Source organism: Hemitrygon akajei, unplaced genomic scaffold, assembly GCF_048418815.1.
Source record: "Hemitrygon akajei unplaced genomic scaffold, sHemAka1.3 Scf000045, whole genome shotgun sequence".
Lineage (NCBI taxonomy): Eukaryota > Metazoa > Chordata > Chondrichthyes > Myliobatiformes > Dasyatidae > Hemitrygon > Hemitrygon akajei.
This window is the reverse complement of record NW_027331931.1, coordinates 4840459-4858421: the sequence shown is the minus strand read 5'-3', so window position 1 is coordinate 4858421 and position 17963 is coordinate 4840459. Positions and strand designations below refer to the sequence as shown.

General features: G+C 44.4%; 1 protein-coding gene across 2 annotated transcripts; it reads left to right on the top strand.

Annotated features, from left to right (window-relative positions):
- Positions 1–6013: 6013 nt before the first annotated feature.
- On the top strand, positions 6014–17551 carry LOC140720644 (uncharacterized). 2 transcript variants are annotated; one of them, XM_073035484.1, is made up of 3 exons: positions 6014–6161; positions 7589–7735; positions 14969–17551. In XM_073035484.1, the coding sequence occupies exon 3, from the start codon at positions 15372–15374 to the stop codon at positions 17247–17249; it is 1878 nt and encodes a 625-aa protein (XP_072891585.1). In that variant the 5' UTR covers positions 6014–6161; positions 7589–7735; positions 14969–15371; the 3' UTR covers positions 17250–17551. The 2 variants fall into 2 exon arrangements, with proteins under 2 accessions (XP_072891585.1, XP_072891584.1); XM_073035483.1 differs by having other exon boundaries at positions 7585–7735.
- Positions 17552–17963: the final 412 nt, after the last annotated feature.

Sequence of the window (17963 nt, the reverse complement as noted above, 5' to 3'; positions counted from 1 at the left end):
TTGGAAAAATAAGTGACCAAGAATTAATAAGTAGCATTTACAAAATTCTAAAAAAAGATGGTGGACTTGCACTTCCTAATTTAAGACTGTATTATTGGGCTGTGAATATTAGACAGTTATATTTTTGGTTATATTGGCTTGATAAGAACCAAAAATCATTATGGGTTGATTTGGAATTAAAAGCTGTTAAACAATTTTATTTAACTTTAGTTTTAGGAGCTCCATTACCTTTACAGCTCTCTAAAATTCCAAGTTTAAATCTTTACCCGGTTAGTAAACTATCCCTACGGATTTGGGTTCAGTTTCGTAATTATTTTTAAAATTTTAAACAATTTACGTTGCATAGTTTTTATATCGAAACTTTCCATTTAAACCTTCAAGAACTGACCCCAATTTTCTCCTATGGAAAAATAAAGGGATCCATTCTTTTACAGATTTATTTTGTGATGGTCGATTGATGACCTTTGAAGAGTTAATTAACAAATTTCCTCTCGCTCGTACACATTTTTTGCAATATGTTCAGGTGAAACATTTTTTACCACAATGTTTACCTAAGTTTCCATATTTACAAGAATCTGATTTGTTGGATACCATTTTGAAATTGAATCCCTTAGTGAAAGGTTCTATTAGCAGAATTTATAATTTATTTTTGTTACAAAAAGATAACCTATCACTAAAGATTAAACAAGATTGGGAGAGAGAACTTAAAATGACCCTTGTTAATGAAGATTAGCTTCGAGTTTTGAAAAACGTAAATTCTTCTTCTGTATGTGCCAACCCTTGTTTAGTTCAATTTAAAACTGTTCACCGTTATTATTTTACAAAGGAGAGACTATCTAAAATATTTCCTACTACAGACAAATGCTGTGATAATGTGAAACTGAAGTAGCTACTTTGTCACATATGTTCTGGTCATATTCTTCATTAAAATCGTTTTGGAAATCTTTATTTTCTGCAATTTCTAAAGCTCTGAAAATTAATTTACAACCTAATAGATTGACTGTTCTATATGGAATAGCTCCGCATCATATTTAGGGTATTTCATCTTCAGATCAACATGTAATTGCATTTGTTACACTACTGACAAGAGGGGCTATTTTATTAAAATGGAAAGATATTTCTTCCCCAACATTAATTGAATGGTTTTCTCAAGGAATGTTATGACTTAGTTTGGAAAAAATAGAAGTAGAACTTTTGATACTCGATTCGATTTTGGGAGAAGATGGGGTTCTTTTGCCAAATATTATCATTTAATTTGAATTATGCTGTATGGTTTCCGTCCAATTTTATTTTTCTATAAATATGAAGTGACGGTTGATGATTCTTTTTTAAAAAATTTAGATGATGGTCAAACGTATTGCTCCGGAGTGTTCATTCCTAATGGATTTTTACCCCTTTTTTGTGGTTACTGGGTTTTTTCCGAGGTAGATGGGGTACTTTTTCCCCTTATTTTTCTATATATATATTTTCCATTTTTATATTTTACGATCATTTTTTTAGCTTTATTAATTGAATACATATTAATCTATTGACGCTTTGTATCATTTCATAGATGTAGAAGATTATGTATCAATAAAAAAATTCTAAAAATGAAAAATGAAACTGTCAAAACAATCACTAGACATGTGGTGCAAAGACATGTCGAGTTACCTTGTGAGGTCGAGTCCATTTTATCATTCATTTGGGTTATAACCACAGACAGGAAGCCGTCCTTGAGCCGGGAGGTTCGCGCTTTAAGGCTTTTGTATCTCTTCCCCGATGGCAGAGCGGGTTTGCAGCAAGAATGTCCAGGTTGTGAGGGTCTTTGAGTACATGGCCTGCTTTTCCGAGGCAGGGGAAGTGTAGGAAGAGTCCATGGAGGGGAGGCTTGTTTCTCTGATGTTCTCTGCAGTTCCTTGAGGTCATGGGCAGAGCAGTAGCCATACGAAAGCGTGAAGTATCGACAAGAAGCTCAGAGACCTCGGCCTTCACCCTGTCTTGTGAAGCTGGATCCTGGACTTGCTGTCAGATCGCCGGCAGGTGGTAAGAGTGGGCTTCATCTCCTCTGTCTCTCTGACCCTCAGCACACATAACCCACAGGGTTGTCTCTTTGCCCTCTCCTTTACTCTCTGTATACCCATGACTTGTGTCGCCACCCACAGCTCCAATATGCTAATTAAATTTGCTGATGACACTACACTGACTGGCCTAATCTCAAATAATAAAGAGGCAGCGTATAGAAAAGAAGTCATCACCCCGACACAGTGGTGTCAAGAAAACAACCTCTCCCATATTGTGACAAAAACAAAGGAGTTGGTTGTGGATTACAGGAGGAATGGAGACAGAGAGCAAATTCAACATTTCCAAGACTGTTATTGACACAAAATGCACATTTTAATATCGATCATGACACAATGTATTTTATATATTGTTAATGACATAAAACATATTTACAGATTTTTACTGACAGAGAATCGTATAATTTGTGTTCCGTGTGTTATCTGAATATACTTGCCTGTGATGCTGCCACAAGTCAGTGTTTCTCTGTACCTGTACCTTCCCTTACTTGTGCACTTGGCAATAAATTCAACAGGACCTGAGAAATCTCACTGAGATTTAATTAGTGATGATCATCTTGGCAGCTCGGTAGGTCGAATGTATGAGACAGTACACTGTTAAATGTAAAACCCTGAACCGTGTTGATGATCAGAGGGATCTTAGACTCCCTGAAAGAGACTGCACAGATTGATCGGGTGGTTAAGAAGGCAAATGGCATGGTTGTCTTTATTAGTTGAAGCATTGAGTTCAAAAAGTCGGGAAGTTGTGTTGCAGCTGTTACGAGCCTGCGGTCGTACTGTGACTGTTTCTTTAAGAGCGCCGGCGTGAGGAGGCGGGACTATGACGTCAGTCACAGGCTGACAGCGCTGACTGTGGACTGAACCAGAAGAGAGAGAGAGAGCGATCTGCAGACAGGCGGTCGGTCAGTCTAAAGAGAGAGAGAGAGAGAGAGAGAGAGAGATTGGAAAAGCTGATAGCTTCAGTTAGTCGCAGCTGAGGCTTGGAACTCTCCTATGCCCACAAGCCCTGGATCACTAGTCACATCAAAGGCCTCCTAAACCAGAAGAAGAGGGCCTTTAAAGATGGTGATCGGTTGGAGCTTAAAAGAGTTCAGAAGGAACTCAGAGTACAGATAAGGGGGGCAAAGGAGCAGTACAGGAGGAAGCTAGAACAAAAGCTGCAGAAAAAAAGCATGAAGGAGGTGTGGGATGGGATGAAGATCATCACTGGATGTGGTGCAAAGAGGGGGGCAAACATAAGTGGAGATGTGGAGAAAGTGAACCAGCTGAACACCTTCTTCAATAGGTTCGACAGCACAATCTCACCCTTACCGCAGAACTCCACACCAGGCTTACTTCCCTCACAGGAAAATAGCCACTCACAGGAGACCTGGCCCACGCCTAGGATTACGGCTGCACAGGTGGAAGGTCAGCTGAGGAAGATCTGTACAAGCAAGGCGGCTGGACCGGATGGAGTTTCCCCACGAGTACTGAGGGCCTGTGCGACTGAACTGGGAGAACCACTACAGCGCATCTTCAACATGAGTCTAGATCAGAGAAGAGTACCCAGACAGTGGAAAACATCCTGTATTGTCCCGGTACCGAAGAAACCACAACCAAAGGAGTTGAATGACTTCAGACCTGTCGCCTTGACGTCGCACGTGATGAAGACCATGGAGCGGCTGATAATACAGAATCTGAGGCCACAAACCAGGCATGCCCGGGATCCGCTTCAGTTTGCATAGAAGGAGAAGGTGGGAGTGGAGGATGCTATCACGTATTTGTTGCACAAATCTCTCTCTCACCTAGATGGAGTCAGTTGTGCTGTGAGGATTACATTCCTTGACTTCTCTAGTGCCTTTAACACCTTCCAGCCCAAGATCTTAAAGCACAAACTAACGGAGATGGGAGTAGACCCTCACATGGTGGATTGGATAGTGGACTACTTGACAGAGAGGCCTCAGTATGTGCGGTTGGGAGACTGTAGGTCTGACACGTTGGTCAGTAGCACGGGAGCGCCACAGGGAACCGTACTCTCTCCGGTCCTGTTCACCCTGTACACATCAGACTTCCAATACAACTCGGAGTCCTGCCATGTGCAGAAGTTCGCTGATGACACGGACATAGTGGGGTGTGTCAGGAATGGACAGGAGGAGGAGTATAGGAAACTGATACAGGACTTTGTGATATGGTGCACCTCAAACTACCTGCGTCTCAATATCACCAAGACCAAGGAGATGGTGGTGGACTTTAGGAGATCTAGGCCTAATATGGAGCCAGTGATCATTAATGGAGAATGTGTGGAGCAGGTTAAGACCTACAAGTATCTGGGAGTACAGTTAGACGAAAAGCTGGACTGGACTGCCAACACAGATGCCTTGTGCAGAAGGCACAGAGTCGACTGTACTTCCTTAGAAGGTTGGCGTCATTCAATGTCTGCAGTGAGATGCTGAAGATGTTCTATAGGTCAGTTGTTGAGAGCGCCCTCTTCTTTGTGGTGGCGTGTTGGGGAGGAAGTATTAAGAGGAAGGACGCCTCACGTCTTAATAAGCTGGTTAAGAAGGCGGGCTCTGTCGTGGGCAAAGTACTGGAGAGTTTAACATCGGTAGCTGAGCGAAGGGCGCTGAGTAGGCTACGGTCAATTATGGAAAACCCTGAACATCCTCTACATAGCACCATCCAGAGACAGAGAAGCAGTTTCAGTGACAGGTTACTATCGATGCAATGCTCCTCAGACAGGATGAAGAGGTCAATACTCCCCAATGCAATTAGGCTTTACAATTCAACTGCCAGGAATTAAGAACTTTTTATTATGCTTTTTGAGTAGTGATTTAGATGCATATCATATTATTACTAAGTGAATATGTATGTAATTAGTTTTTTTTTTGCTACAACAAGTGTATGGGACATTGGAAAAAATGTTGAATTTCCCCATGGGGATGAATAAAGTATCTATCTATCTATCTATCTATCTAAGAGTGGGTTGATCATCGGGACACGGAATCACAACGAACGTGTGTGGCTGTCACCTCGTATAATCCATAGGAGTGGATTGTGGAATATCTTGTGTTAACCCTTGCCTGGGTATGTTGTGTGGTAACCCCTGGAAGACGGTATTCCTGTGACAGGTCACTTTCGCTGATAACTCGTCTGTGACGGATTCAACGGATAAGAACTTCGTCGACGGTTATTTTGAAGTAACGGCCGTTTCTCTACGTTTCACCCTGGATTACAAATATCTCTCCACCATTATTTATTCCGTGGATTACTGAACTTTCCTACTTTACCATCTCAAGACTCTGAGCTTTGTTCCCTCAGGCTCGATAGTCTGGGAGTTTTATTTACACATATATACACATAACACTGTTAACTTTCCTTTATTTCATTATGTCACTACATCATAAGTAGATACTAGTAAAGAGAATGGTTTTAACATCAAAACCAGACTCCAGTGTGAACTCTATTGCTGCTGGTTCGATTCTAAAACGTTACATTTCGTAACACAGTTTTATAAATTAGTTAGCCCACATCTGGAGTGTTTCATACAGTTCTGGTCGCCCCCATTCTCGGAAGGATGTCGGGGCTTTGCAGAGAGCACAGAAGAGGTTTTCCAGGATACTGCCTGGATTAGAGGGCATGAGCTATAACGAGAGGCTGGACAAACTTGCGTTGTTTTTCCAAGAGCGGCGCAGGCTGGGGTGAGACTGGATGGCCGTTTATAAGACTACGAGAGGAATAGATAGAGGGGATATATTTTTCCTGGGGGTTGAAATGTCTAATACATTTAAGGTGAGAGGAGATGTGAGCGGCAAGTTTGCTTCTTTCCACAAACTAATGAGTAGCTGGAGTCTCTGCCTGTGGGGGGGAGGGGGGGTCAATCAATCCTGACACGTGATCCCGTTTGCCCCTCCCATTTAACCGCGGATGGGCAGCATCTGGCGTCTGTTTCCGAGGCCCCGCCTCCCGATGATGTAACAATCTCTTCGCGCATGTTCACAGTCTCCGGGTGGACGGTGTTTTCCTCTCGGCTCAGAGCTGAAGTTGGTCGGCTGTGTGTTCGTGAAAGATTTTCGTCTCTTCCGTCGGGATCACTGTCTGCGGGCCGAAGATATCACTTTCCCATCGGTGAGTATTGAGACCGATCCCGAGCGGGGAGATCCGATGTTGGCCGTGAGCCCCGAACTGTGGGCCAGGAATTCATTTGTTTCCCAGCTATCTGGGCTCGTCAGAAATGTGTCGACTTCACTTAATCTGCATTGAACGATCCAAACCAGGAGCCCAAGCTGTCTGTTTTCACAGAATTGAAATAGAAGTCCCGCCGTCAGGTCACGTGAGGCTGTGTGCCGCAGATTCGCCCCGCCCTCCGCTTTGTGACGCCAGATCACGTGGTGTGATTTTGGCCGCTGAGTCTCATTAACTTCCCTGAACTCTCCCCGTTTCCTGAGGCTCCTCACATTTGTCCTGGAGCTTTATGGCTGTTGTGTCTTCTCCCGGAGTGGGGTGGATGAGAAAGGAGAACGTCCCAGGTTGTGGGCATCTTTGGTTTCACTGCCTGCTTTACCGAGGGACTGGGAAGTCTAGGGGGAGAATGGTTCGAGCCTCAGCTCCACGCAGTAGAGCTGAGCCATACATTACTCCTGCACGTTTATAGTCCAGCGACAGCGGTCGGTCCAGTATAGACAAGACAAGATCTGTATCCTAGGATCTGTAATACAAATTTCCTGAAATGGTCCTGTTTTAACCTGGAAATGGAGTGATAGTATAACAGTAAAGGAAGCACAACTTTTCCCTGTAAATTATCCTGGAACCGCTTTGTCTGTTATTCCTGGAAATGTGTTCAGTACAGTTGTTGCTAATGAGGTTCACATGAACAATCTCAGGAATGATCGGCTTTATGTGTGAGGAGCATTTGATGGTTCTGGACCTGTGCTCAATGGAGTTCAGAGGGATGGTGGGGGAGGTGGAGGGATGGATGGTTAAGTAAACCTACCAAATGTTGAAAAGCCTGGATACAGTGGACATGGAGAGGATGTTTCCATTAGACAGAGAGTCTGTGATCTGACAGCACTGTCTCAGAATAAACTTGCTTCCCTTTAAAACTGAGATGAGAAATTTTTTTTGGCCAAAAGATGTCTGATATGTGGAATTTGTTGCCTCAGAATTTGTTTGAGGCTGCCATTTGGGTCTATTTGTGAAGATTAATATACTGATGATTGCTGAGTAGCTTCAGGGTTACAGGAGGAAGGCAGGAATATGGTGTTGGATTAAAAATCAGCCATGATTGAATGGTTGAGTGGTGGAGCAGACCAGATGGATTGAATCACCTGATTCTGTTCCTGTGTCTTGTGTCTTACCATGACTGAATGATGGCTCCTTCTTATCCCGTATCGTCTGTGTCATGTGTGAGGGACAATAAAAGATTGTTCACTGAGATCATTATATTTGCCAACGTTTAAATTTCAGTGAGTTTTGTTCCTAGTAACATTAAACAGAAATGTTTGGTCCTCCTTTTCATTGTTGACGTGCTTCATTATCTTTCATGTTAAAGTTAGACCGGCAGTGAGAGATTTATTGGAAGAAAAACCACGACTGAAGACGAGGGAACAGCAACAAGTGAACCGGCCCGAGGATTGAGAGCATCAACTGGAGAGAACCCATCTGACTCAGAGATTCCAGTGATTCAGTCGGGAGAAGGTTTGGTGAGTCTCATTTACTCAAACACTGGTCCTTTAGACATTACATACCTGTACAAAGGAAGGTAGGAAATAGTTGGGAGTGAGACTGAATGTGCCCAGAAGAACCAGTTATGTCAGTACCAGTCAGACACAGTTGTGAAGAAGCTCCCCCCCCCCCCAATATTCCCTTTAAACTTTTCACCCTGCACCCTTAATGCATGTCCTCTGGGTTTTTTTCTCCCCTAGCCTCAGTGGAAAAAGCCTGCTTGCATTCACTCTATCTATACCCATCATAATTTTATACACCTCTATCAAATCACCCCTCATTCTCCTACGCTCCAGGGAATAAAGTCCTAACCTATTCAACCGTTCTCTGTAACTCAGTTTCTCAAGTCCCGGCAACATCCTTGTAAACCTTCTCTGCACTCTTTCGACCTTATTAATATTATTCCTGTAATTCGTGACCAAAACTGCACACAGTACTCCAAATTCCCCCTCACTAATGCAATATGGAACCTCACCATTACATTCCAACTCTTATACTCAGTACTTAGATTTATAAAGGCCAATGTACCAAAAGCTCTCTTTACTACCCTATCTACATGTGATGCCACTTTTAGGGAATTTTGTATCAGTGTTCCTAGATCCCTCTGTTCTAGTGCCCTCCTCAGTACCCTACCATTTACCTTGTATGTTCTACCTTGGTTTGACTTTCCAAAGTGCAATACCTCTCACTTGTGTGTATTAATCCCATGGGGATGAATAAAGTATCTATCTATCTAATATCCATCTGCCATTTTTCCAGCTGGTTCAGATCCCTCTGCAAGCTTTGAAAACCTTCTTCACTGTGCACTACACCTCCATTCTTTGTATCATGAACAAATCTGCTGATCCAATTTACCAAATTATTATCCAGATCATTGATATAGATGACAAATAACAATGGACCCAGCACTGAACCCTGTGGTACACCACTAGTCACAGGCCTCCACTCAGAATAGCAATCCTCCACTACCGCTCTCTGACTTCTCCCATTCTCAATTCCCAATCAAATTTACTACTTCACCATGTATAGCTAGTGACTGAATCTTCCTAACTAACCTCCCATGCGGGACTTTGTCAAAGGCCTTACTGAAGTCCATGTAGACAACATCCACTGCCTTGCCTTCATCCACTTTCCTTGTAACCGCCTCGAAAATCTCTAATATATTTGTTAAACATGACACAAAGCCATGTTGACTCTCCCTAATAAGTCCCTGTCTATCTAAGTAATTGTTGATCCTATCTCTTAGTACTCCTTCCAATAATTTACTCATGACCGACATCAAACTTGCCAGCCTATAATTTCCTGGATTACTTTTAGAGCCTGCTTTAAACAACGGAACAACATGAGCTATCCTCCAAATCTCTGGCACCTCACCCGTAGATAACGACATTTAAATATATCTGCCAGGGCCCCTGCAATTTCAACACTAGTCTCCTTCAAGGTCCGAGGGAATACCCTGTCAGGTCCTGGAGATTTATCTACTCACCTCAAGATAGCAAGCACCTCCTCCTCTTCTATCTGTATAGGTTCCATGACCTCAATACTTGTTTGCCTTATTTCCATTGACTCCATGCTAGTTTCCTTAGTAAATTCAGACACAAAAAAACCATTTAACATCTCCCCAATTTCTTTTGGTTCCATACATAGCCGACCGCTCTGATCTTCAAGAGGATCAATTTTATCCCTTAACTATCCTTTTGCTATTAATATACCTGTGGAAGCTCTTACTATCCTTCACCTTGACTGCCAACGCTACCTCATGTCTTCTTTCAGCCCTCCTGATTTCTTCCTTAAGTATTTGTTTGCACTTTTTATACACTCCCTGTTTCTTATACATGCCATACATCTCTCTCTTCTTTATCAGAGTTCCAATATCCCTCAAGAACCAAGGTTCCTTATTCTTATTCACTTTGCCTTTAATCCTGAGACTTTGTTCCCAGGGTGTCCTCATGCCTTGTGCAGGAAGGCACAGAGTCGACTGTACTTCCTTAGAAGGTTGGCGTCATTCAATGTCTGCAGTGAGATGCTGAAGATGTTCTATAGGTCAGTTTTTGAGAGCGCCCTCTTCTTTGTGGTGGCGTGTTGGGGAGGAAGCATTAAGAAGAAGGACGCCTCACGTCTTAATAAGCTGGTAAGGAGGGCGGGCTCTGTCGTGGGCAAAGTACTGGAGAGTTTAACATCGGTAGCTGAGCGAAGGGCGCTGAGTAGGCTACGGTCAATTATGGAAAACCCTGAACATCCTCTACATAGCACCATCCAGAGACAGAGAAGCAGTTTCAGTGACAGGTTACTGTCGATGCAATGCTCCTCAGACAGGATGAAGAGGTCAATACTCCCCAATGCCATTAGGCTTTACAATTCAACTGCCAGGACTTAAGAACTTTTTTTTTAAAGCTATTATTAATGCTTTTTTGAGTTAGTGATTTAGATGCATATCATATTATTACTGAGTTAAGTATTGTATGTAATGAGTTTTTGCTACAACAAGTGTATGGGACATTGGAAAAAATGTTGAATTTCCCCATGGGGATGAATAAAGTATCTATCTATCTATCTATCTATCTATCTATCTATCATGGGCCGTCCAGAAATGATTTCAGCTGGAGACAACCCTGTTTTCCCCTGTGGGGTAACCCTCATGTGGAATCGGGCTAATGGTCGGACCTTCAACCAAGTGAGTCCAGTCTCCACTGTTAGTCTGGCTAGTTTACTCTTCAGAGTGCCATTGGCTCTTTCCACTCTGCCAGCGGCCCGTGGGTGGTGTACGCAGTGGAATTGTTGCTTGATAGCTAGTTTGTTACATACCCATTTGTTTACTTTCACCACAAAGTGTGGGCCATTGTCAGAGCTCAGCATCTCTGGCAGGCCGTACCTGGGAATTATATCCCATAATAATACATTCACAACAGTCACAGCAGTATCGATGGTAGTTGGAACAGCTTCAATCTATCTACTAAGCACATCTATAATATCTAAGCAGTATTTATAGCAATGTACTCTAGGCAATTCAATAAAATCAACTTGTAGACACAAAAAGATCCACCTGGCAGGGTAGTCATACCCGATGTGCAGGGTAAAGGTTACCAACCATTCCCTCCTTTCCCAGGTGTGTCAAATCATGTTTCTGATCGACCAATATTGGAAAAAACTGTGTAGGAACACAAACCTGTCCCGCTAGGTGATCCAAAAACTTAGGCCGGGGACTTTCTGGCACCTCATATGGGACCACAGTTTGCACTCCTCCACAGAGGCATCCCCCTGAAAACTATGTACCTCCGTCATGTCTGGCAAACCCGCTCTGCTTTAGGCATGTAAGGTTGTTTGACGGAAACCCGAGGGGACTACAACTACTGGGGATTTTGCCACAGTTTTCGCTGTCTAATCTGCTAAAGCATTGCCTTTAGTGACCAAGTTAGACATGCGGGTGTGGGCTGCACATTTAATAACAGCCAGAACTCGAGGTAGCTGCAGAGCGGTGAGTAAGTTGTTTACAAAGGTGGCATTACTAATGGGGTGGCCAGAGGAAGTCAGGAATCCCCACATTCCCAGAGAGTGCCGTAGTCATGTACAATTCCAAATGCGTAACGGGAGTCTGTGTAAACGTTCCCACTTTAGTCTGTTGCTAGGATACAGGCACGAGTCAGAGCAAACAGCTCAGCCTTCTGGGCGGAGACAGCTGCTTCAAAAGAGGCCTGCTCAATTACTTCACTGTCCATCACTATCACATCGATTCCCTGCTGGATCCACAAAAGATAGATAGATACTTTATTCATCCCCATGGGGAAATTCAACATTTCTTTCCAATGTCCCATACACTTTTGTAGCAAAACTAATTACATACAATACTTAACTCAGTAAAAATATGATATGCATCTAAATCACTTCTCTCAAAAAGCATTAATAATAGCTTTTAAAAAGTTCTTAAGTAGTTCACTTAAATACATTGAGTCCTAACCCCGGCACTTTAACATATCTTACTCCTGGCGGTTGAATTGTAAAGCCGAATGGCATTGGGGAGTATTGATCTCTTCATCCTGTCTGAGGAGCATTGCATCGATAGTAACCTGTCGCTGAAACTGCTTCTCTGTCTCTGGATGGTGCTATGTAGAGGATGTTCAGGTTTTTCCATAATTGACCGTAGCCTACTCAGTGCCCTTCACTCAGCTACCGATGTTAAACTCTCCAGTACTTTGCCCACGACAGAGCCCGCCTTCCTTACCAGCTTATTAAGACGTGAGGCGTCCCTCTTCTTAATGCTTCCTCCCCAACACGCCACCACAAAGAAGAGGGCGCTCTCCACAACTGACCTATAGAACATCTTCAGCATCTCACTACAGACATTGAATGACGCCAACCTTCTAAGGAAGTACAGTCGATTCTGTGCCTTCCTGCACAAGGCATCTGTGTTGGCAGTCCAGTCTAGCTTCTCGTCTAACTGTACTCCCAGATACTTGTAGGTCTTAACCTGCTCCACACATTCTCCATTAATGATCACTGGCTCCATATGAGGCCTAGATCTCCTAAAGTCCACCACCATCTCCTTGGTATTGGTGATATTGAGCTTCCATCCTCATGAAACGGTGTCTCGGGCTAGAGGGAGTATTGCGGAATGGATGGGAGAGCCTGTCCTTCTTTCACTCTGATCCAGACGGGGGCAGTCGGTGTGGACAACCATGGCCTGAAATTGCCCAGAGCTGTGGTACAACGTCTTGCGTTTGGTCAATATTAAAAGAGTGTCTTCACCTCAGACTCCTTCCAGTATTGAAGTCGGACCGCAGCCAAGTCTTGCCAGTCTCCCTCGGTGATGGAGGCTTGTTTCGTCAGGGTGTGGGCAAGGAACCATAGGCTCTTTGGCTTGAACCCAGGGCAAACCCTGACGCTGGTATGGGGAAACACCAGTCCTGTCTGTCGCCAAAGGAAATCCGGAACTTTGGCCAGTAATGCACTGCCCTCTCTTCCTTGAACCTCTCCAATCACCATGACTGGGAACTTCTGTCCCTCGAGGGGTGCATAATATTGGCTTTCCTCAGTGATGTAGCACAGAGTCACATGAGGGTCGGCCGCTGGCGGAAGGGGTTCAAATGCAGTGGAGTCCAGATTAAGTGCCCACCACTGGGGGGGGGGGGTGTCAGTAACTGGGGAAGCTGTCGGTTGTTCACTAGTCCCAGGTTGACACCCTTGTCTGTCTCCACTCCTCCTGTCCTCCACAATCAGCTCCTCTGTTTTTGTGACATTGAGGGAGAGGTTGTTTTCTTGACATCAGTCAGATGTTGTTCAGACCTCAGACAGAGTCAGCAATCAAACGGTTGAGCATGGTGCGATGAATGTGCTGAGCTGTGTATATTACAATGCAAGAAGCATCGGAGGAAAGCCTGATGAGCTCAGGAAAGGGAATTATGATATTGTAGACATTATTGGGACTTGGTTGCACCCAACAGTCTGAGGGATTTAGAGGAACAAAAGTTATTCAGTAAGTAATTTTAACTTTCCATATATTGACTGGGACTCCCATACTGTAAAAGGACTAGATGGGGTAGAGTTTCTCAAATGTGCCCTTAATCGGTACGTAGAATTCTCGACGAAGAAGTGTGCAATAAGCTGTTAGGCAATGATCAGGGCTGGTGACAGAAATTAGTGATCATAATGACATGAAGTTCAAAATAAAGATGGAAAAAGAGAGGTCTGGACCATGGGTTGAGATTCTAAATTGGAGAAAGGTCAATGTTGATGGTATCAGAAAGGATCTGACAAGTGTGGATTGGGACAGGCTGTTTTCTGACAAAGGAGTACTTAGTAAGTGGGAGGCCTTGAGAAGTGAAATTTTGAGGGTATAGAATTTGTACGTGCCTTACAAAATGAAAGTTGAAACATAACTGGTTCAGGGAAACTTGGCTTTCAGGAGATATTGAGGCCCTGGATATTTCGTTCCTCTAAATGCCTCAGACTGTTGGGTGCGACCAAGACTCATTAATGACTGACTCATTAATCATCATTCCACACCCTAAGCTCATTTGACATTTTTTTCTTTGGTTGTCTTCTGTTGGTTTCTAGCTTCCCAATAGCTTTTGCTCTTTTGTTTGCACTCTCTTTGGCTTTTATGTTGGCTTTGGTTTCTCATTCCAGCCACAGTTGTGTCCTCCTGCCTTTCCAATGCTTCCACTTCTTTGGGATATATCGACAACTCATCTCCCGAATTGCTCCAAGAAACTCCAGCCATTGCTGCTCCATTGTCACTCCTACCTTTTCCCTTCCAAACAAGTTTGGCCAGCTTCTCTGTTATAGAAATGTGGAACAGTTCATAGAGAAACTGGCTATTTGGCTCATCTGGTCAATGCTGAAAAAAAACCATTTACACTGTCTAATGCATCTACCTGCACCGAGACCATCGCCCTCCATACCCCTACCAACCAGGCTCCCACCCAAACTTCCTTCAAATGATGAAACCGAGCTCATATTCACCACTTGTGTTGGCATCTCATTCCATGCTCACACAACCATTTCAGTAAAGAGCTTTTCCAAATGTTCCTGTTAAATTTTCACCTTCCTCACTTATCCATGCCCTCTAGTTGTCATCCCACCCAACCTCAGAGGAGAAAGCTGCTTGCATTTACCCTATCTGTACCCTCATAATTCTGTATACTTCTGACAAATCCTCGAAGTAATGCATAATTTCATTCTTTCTGTTCCGAGCATTTTTAGGTGCATAAGATGATGAGGGGCATTGACCTTGTGGATAGCCAGAGGTTTGTTCCCAGGGCTGAAATGGCTCACATAAGGGGGCACAGTTTAAGGTGATTTGAAATAGATACGGTGGGGATGTCAGGGGTATGTTTTCTACACAGAGAGTGGTGGGTGCATGGAATGCACTGCCAGCAATTTGTGTGAGATTGTTTCAGTTACTTTGGGGCCAGGAACCCATGCAGCTCAGTGGGAACAGGGAATAATACCAATGGAGGGAGTCAAACTGAGCCAGGTCACAGATTGGAGACGGCAGAAATGCCCCATTCTTACAGAGACATGAAAAGCATCAGAGAGTTTGATGGTCATTCCAGACACCAGCACTGTGCCCAGTTAGAAGGTGATTTCCTTCTCCAACTTGTGTTGAGCTTCACTGTAACAGTGTGATGACAGATCACATCTTGACATCTCAAGTAATCTCATCTGAAAGGTTGTCCTATACCCATTGATGGATTTTGTAAATCTCTTTACAGGTTACAAATGACGAGGAATTTGTGGGAATCGTGAACACAACACACTAGTTTTGTTGTCGCTGTCCAGATATTTAAGAAGTGGAACAAGGGATTCACTCGAACATCTTTCCTGCTCAGACTGTGGGGAGGGATTCAGTTGATCATCTGTGTGACTGGCATACCCGTCATCTTACACAGGCGGGACCCAATCATCTGCTCAGACTGTGGGAATGGATTCAGTCGGATATTTCAACTGAAGGTACATCAGCAAGTTCACACTGGGGCAAGGCCATTCACCTGTTCTGTGTGTGGGAAGGGATTCAGTCAGTTATCCCACCTGTGGACACACCGGTCAGTTCACACTGGGCAGAGGCTGGTCATCTGCTGAATTTGTGGGGAAGGATTCACTCGGTCATCTGATCTAATGGCTCACCAGCAAGTTCACACTGGGGAGCAGCCGTTCACCTGTTCAGACTGTGGGAAGGGATTCACTCAGTCATCTAAACTAAAGGTACATCAGCGAGTTCACACTGGTGAGAGGCTGTTCACCTGCTCAGTGTGTGGGAAGGGATTCACTCGATCATCTAAACTAAAGGTACATCAGCGAGTTCACACTGGGGAGAGGCCGTTCACCTGCTCAGTGTGTGGGAAGGGATTTACTTGGTCATCTCAACTGAAGGAACATCAGAGAGTTCACAGTGGAGAGTGGCCATTCACCTGCTCAGTCTGTGGGAAGGGATTCACTTGCTCATCTAAACTGAAGGTACATCAGCGAGTTCACACTGGTGAGAGGCCGTTCACCTGCTCAGACTGTGGGAAGGGATTCACTCGGTCATCCCACCTACTGGTACACAAGTCAGTTCACACTGGGGAGAGGCCGTTCACCTGCTCAGTGTGTGGGAAGGGATTCACTCAGTCATCTAAACTGAAGGAACATCAGAGAGTTCACACTGGAGAGAGGCCGTTCATCTGCTCAGACTGTGGGAAGGGATTCACTCGGTCATCCCAGCTACTGGTACACAATTCAGTTCACACCGGGAAGTGGCCATTCACGTGCTCAGACTGTGGGAAGGGATTCACTTGCTCATCTCAACTGAAGGTACATCAGAGAGTTCACACTGGAGAGAGGCCGTTCACCTGCTCAGACTGTGGGAAAGGATTCACTTCATCATCTCAACTGAAGGTACATCAGCGATTTCACATCGGGGAGAGGCCATTCACCTGCTCAGACTGTGGGAAGGGATTCACTTCCTCATCTGATCTTAAGGTACATCAGCGAGTTCACACTGGGGAGAGGCCGTTCACCTGCTCAGACTGTGGGAAGGGATTCACTTTATCATCTCAACTGAAGCTACATCAGCGAGTTCACACTGGGGAGAGACCGTTCACCTGCTCAGACTGTGGGAAGGGATTCATTCAGTCATCCGACCTACTGGTACACAAGTTAGTTCACACTGGAGAGAGGCCGTTCACCTGCTCAGACTGTGGGAAGGGATTCACTCGGTCATCCGACCTACTGGTACACAAGTCAGTTCACACTGGGAAGAGCCCGTTCACCTGTTCAGACTGTGGGAAGGGATTCACTCGGTCATCTAAACTGAAGGTACATAAGCGAGTTCACACCGGAGAGAGGCCGTACAGCTGCTCAGTGTGTGGGAAAGGATTCACTCTGTCATCCAACCTAATGGCACACCAGCGAGTTCACACTGGGGAGAGGCCGTTCACCTGCTCAGACTGTGGGAAGGGATTCACTTGCTCATCTAATCTGAAGGTACATCAGCGAGTTCACACTGGGGAGAGGCCATTCACCTGCTCAGACTGTGGGAAGGGATTCCCTTGGTCATCTCAACTGAAGGAACATCAGAGTGTTCACACTGGAGAGAGGGCCTTCACTTGCTTAGACTGTGGGAAGGGATTCACTTGCTCATCTAAATTGCAAGTACATCAGCGAGTTCACACTGGAGAGAGGCCATTCACCTGCTCAGACTGTGGGAAGGGGTTTACTCGGTCATCCCACCTGCTGGTACACAGGTCAGTTCACACCGGAGAGAGGCCGTTCACCTGCTCTGTGTGCGGGAAGGGATTCACTTGGTCATCTCAGCTGAAGGAACATCGAAGAGTTCACACTGGGGAGTGGCCGTTCACCTGCTCAGAATGTGGGAAGGGATTCAGTCGGTCATATGACCTTCTGGCACACCAACGAGTTCACACTGGGGAGCAGCCATTCACCTGCTCAGACTGTGGGAAGGGATTCACTTGGTCATCTCAACTACAGAGACACCAGCGAATTCACACTGGGTAGTGGCTGATCACCTGCTCAGACTTTGGGAAGAGATTCTCTCAGCCAAATCAACTAAATGTTCATCATTGTGTTCACATTGGGGAGAGGCTGTTCTCCTGCTGTGAAGGTGGGAAGCGATTCACTGAGTCAGCTAACCTTATGTAAATATCGCTTCGGCTAGCAACTTAATATAGGGGGTCATAGCCCCCCAGCCTAGAAAAGAAATCTCATTTGGGTGGATTCTGCGTGATGTTATAAATCAGTGCTGTACCCCGAAATAACAAATGGTACACAATATGTGATTAAACAATTGAGCTTTATAATTCTTACTTTGACTGAGGCAATGATGTACAGTATATCAGTAAAGTTTCCCGTACCATTTGACTTCATTGTGAAGTATTATCTTGCACCTTCTATCTCACTGAGTTTTCCAGTAATCAGTTTTTGTTAGCTGGAACGACAAGAGGTTTAATTGAATGCAGCACCTGGTGGGATAACAGTTATAAGCTACTATCATAGGGTATGACAGGAACGATTCTAGCATTTAGTTACGAACCGTAACACTTCAGAAACGAACCAGAAGCAATAGACTGCACCTGGAGTCTGGTTTTGATGTTAAAACAACTATCTTCATTAGTATCTTCTTATAATCTAGTAACTTAAGCAAGATAAACCAAAGTTAACAGTGTTATGTGTATATATATGTGTGTGTGTGTGTGTGTGTGTAGATATAAC

What these genes read in the sequence shown, in the direction of transcription:
- LOC140720644 (XM_073035484.1), top strand. Translation starts at nt 15,372, where the DNA reads ATGGCTCACCAGCAAGTTCACACTGGGGAGCAGCCGTTCACCTGTTCA.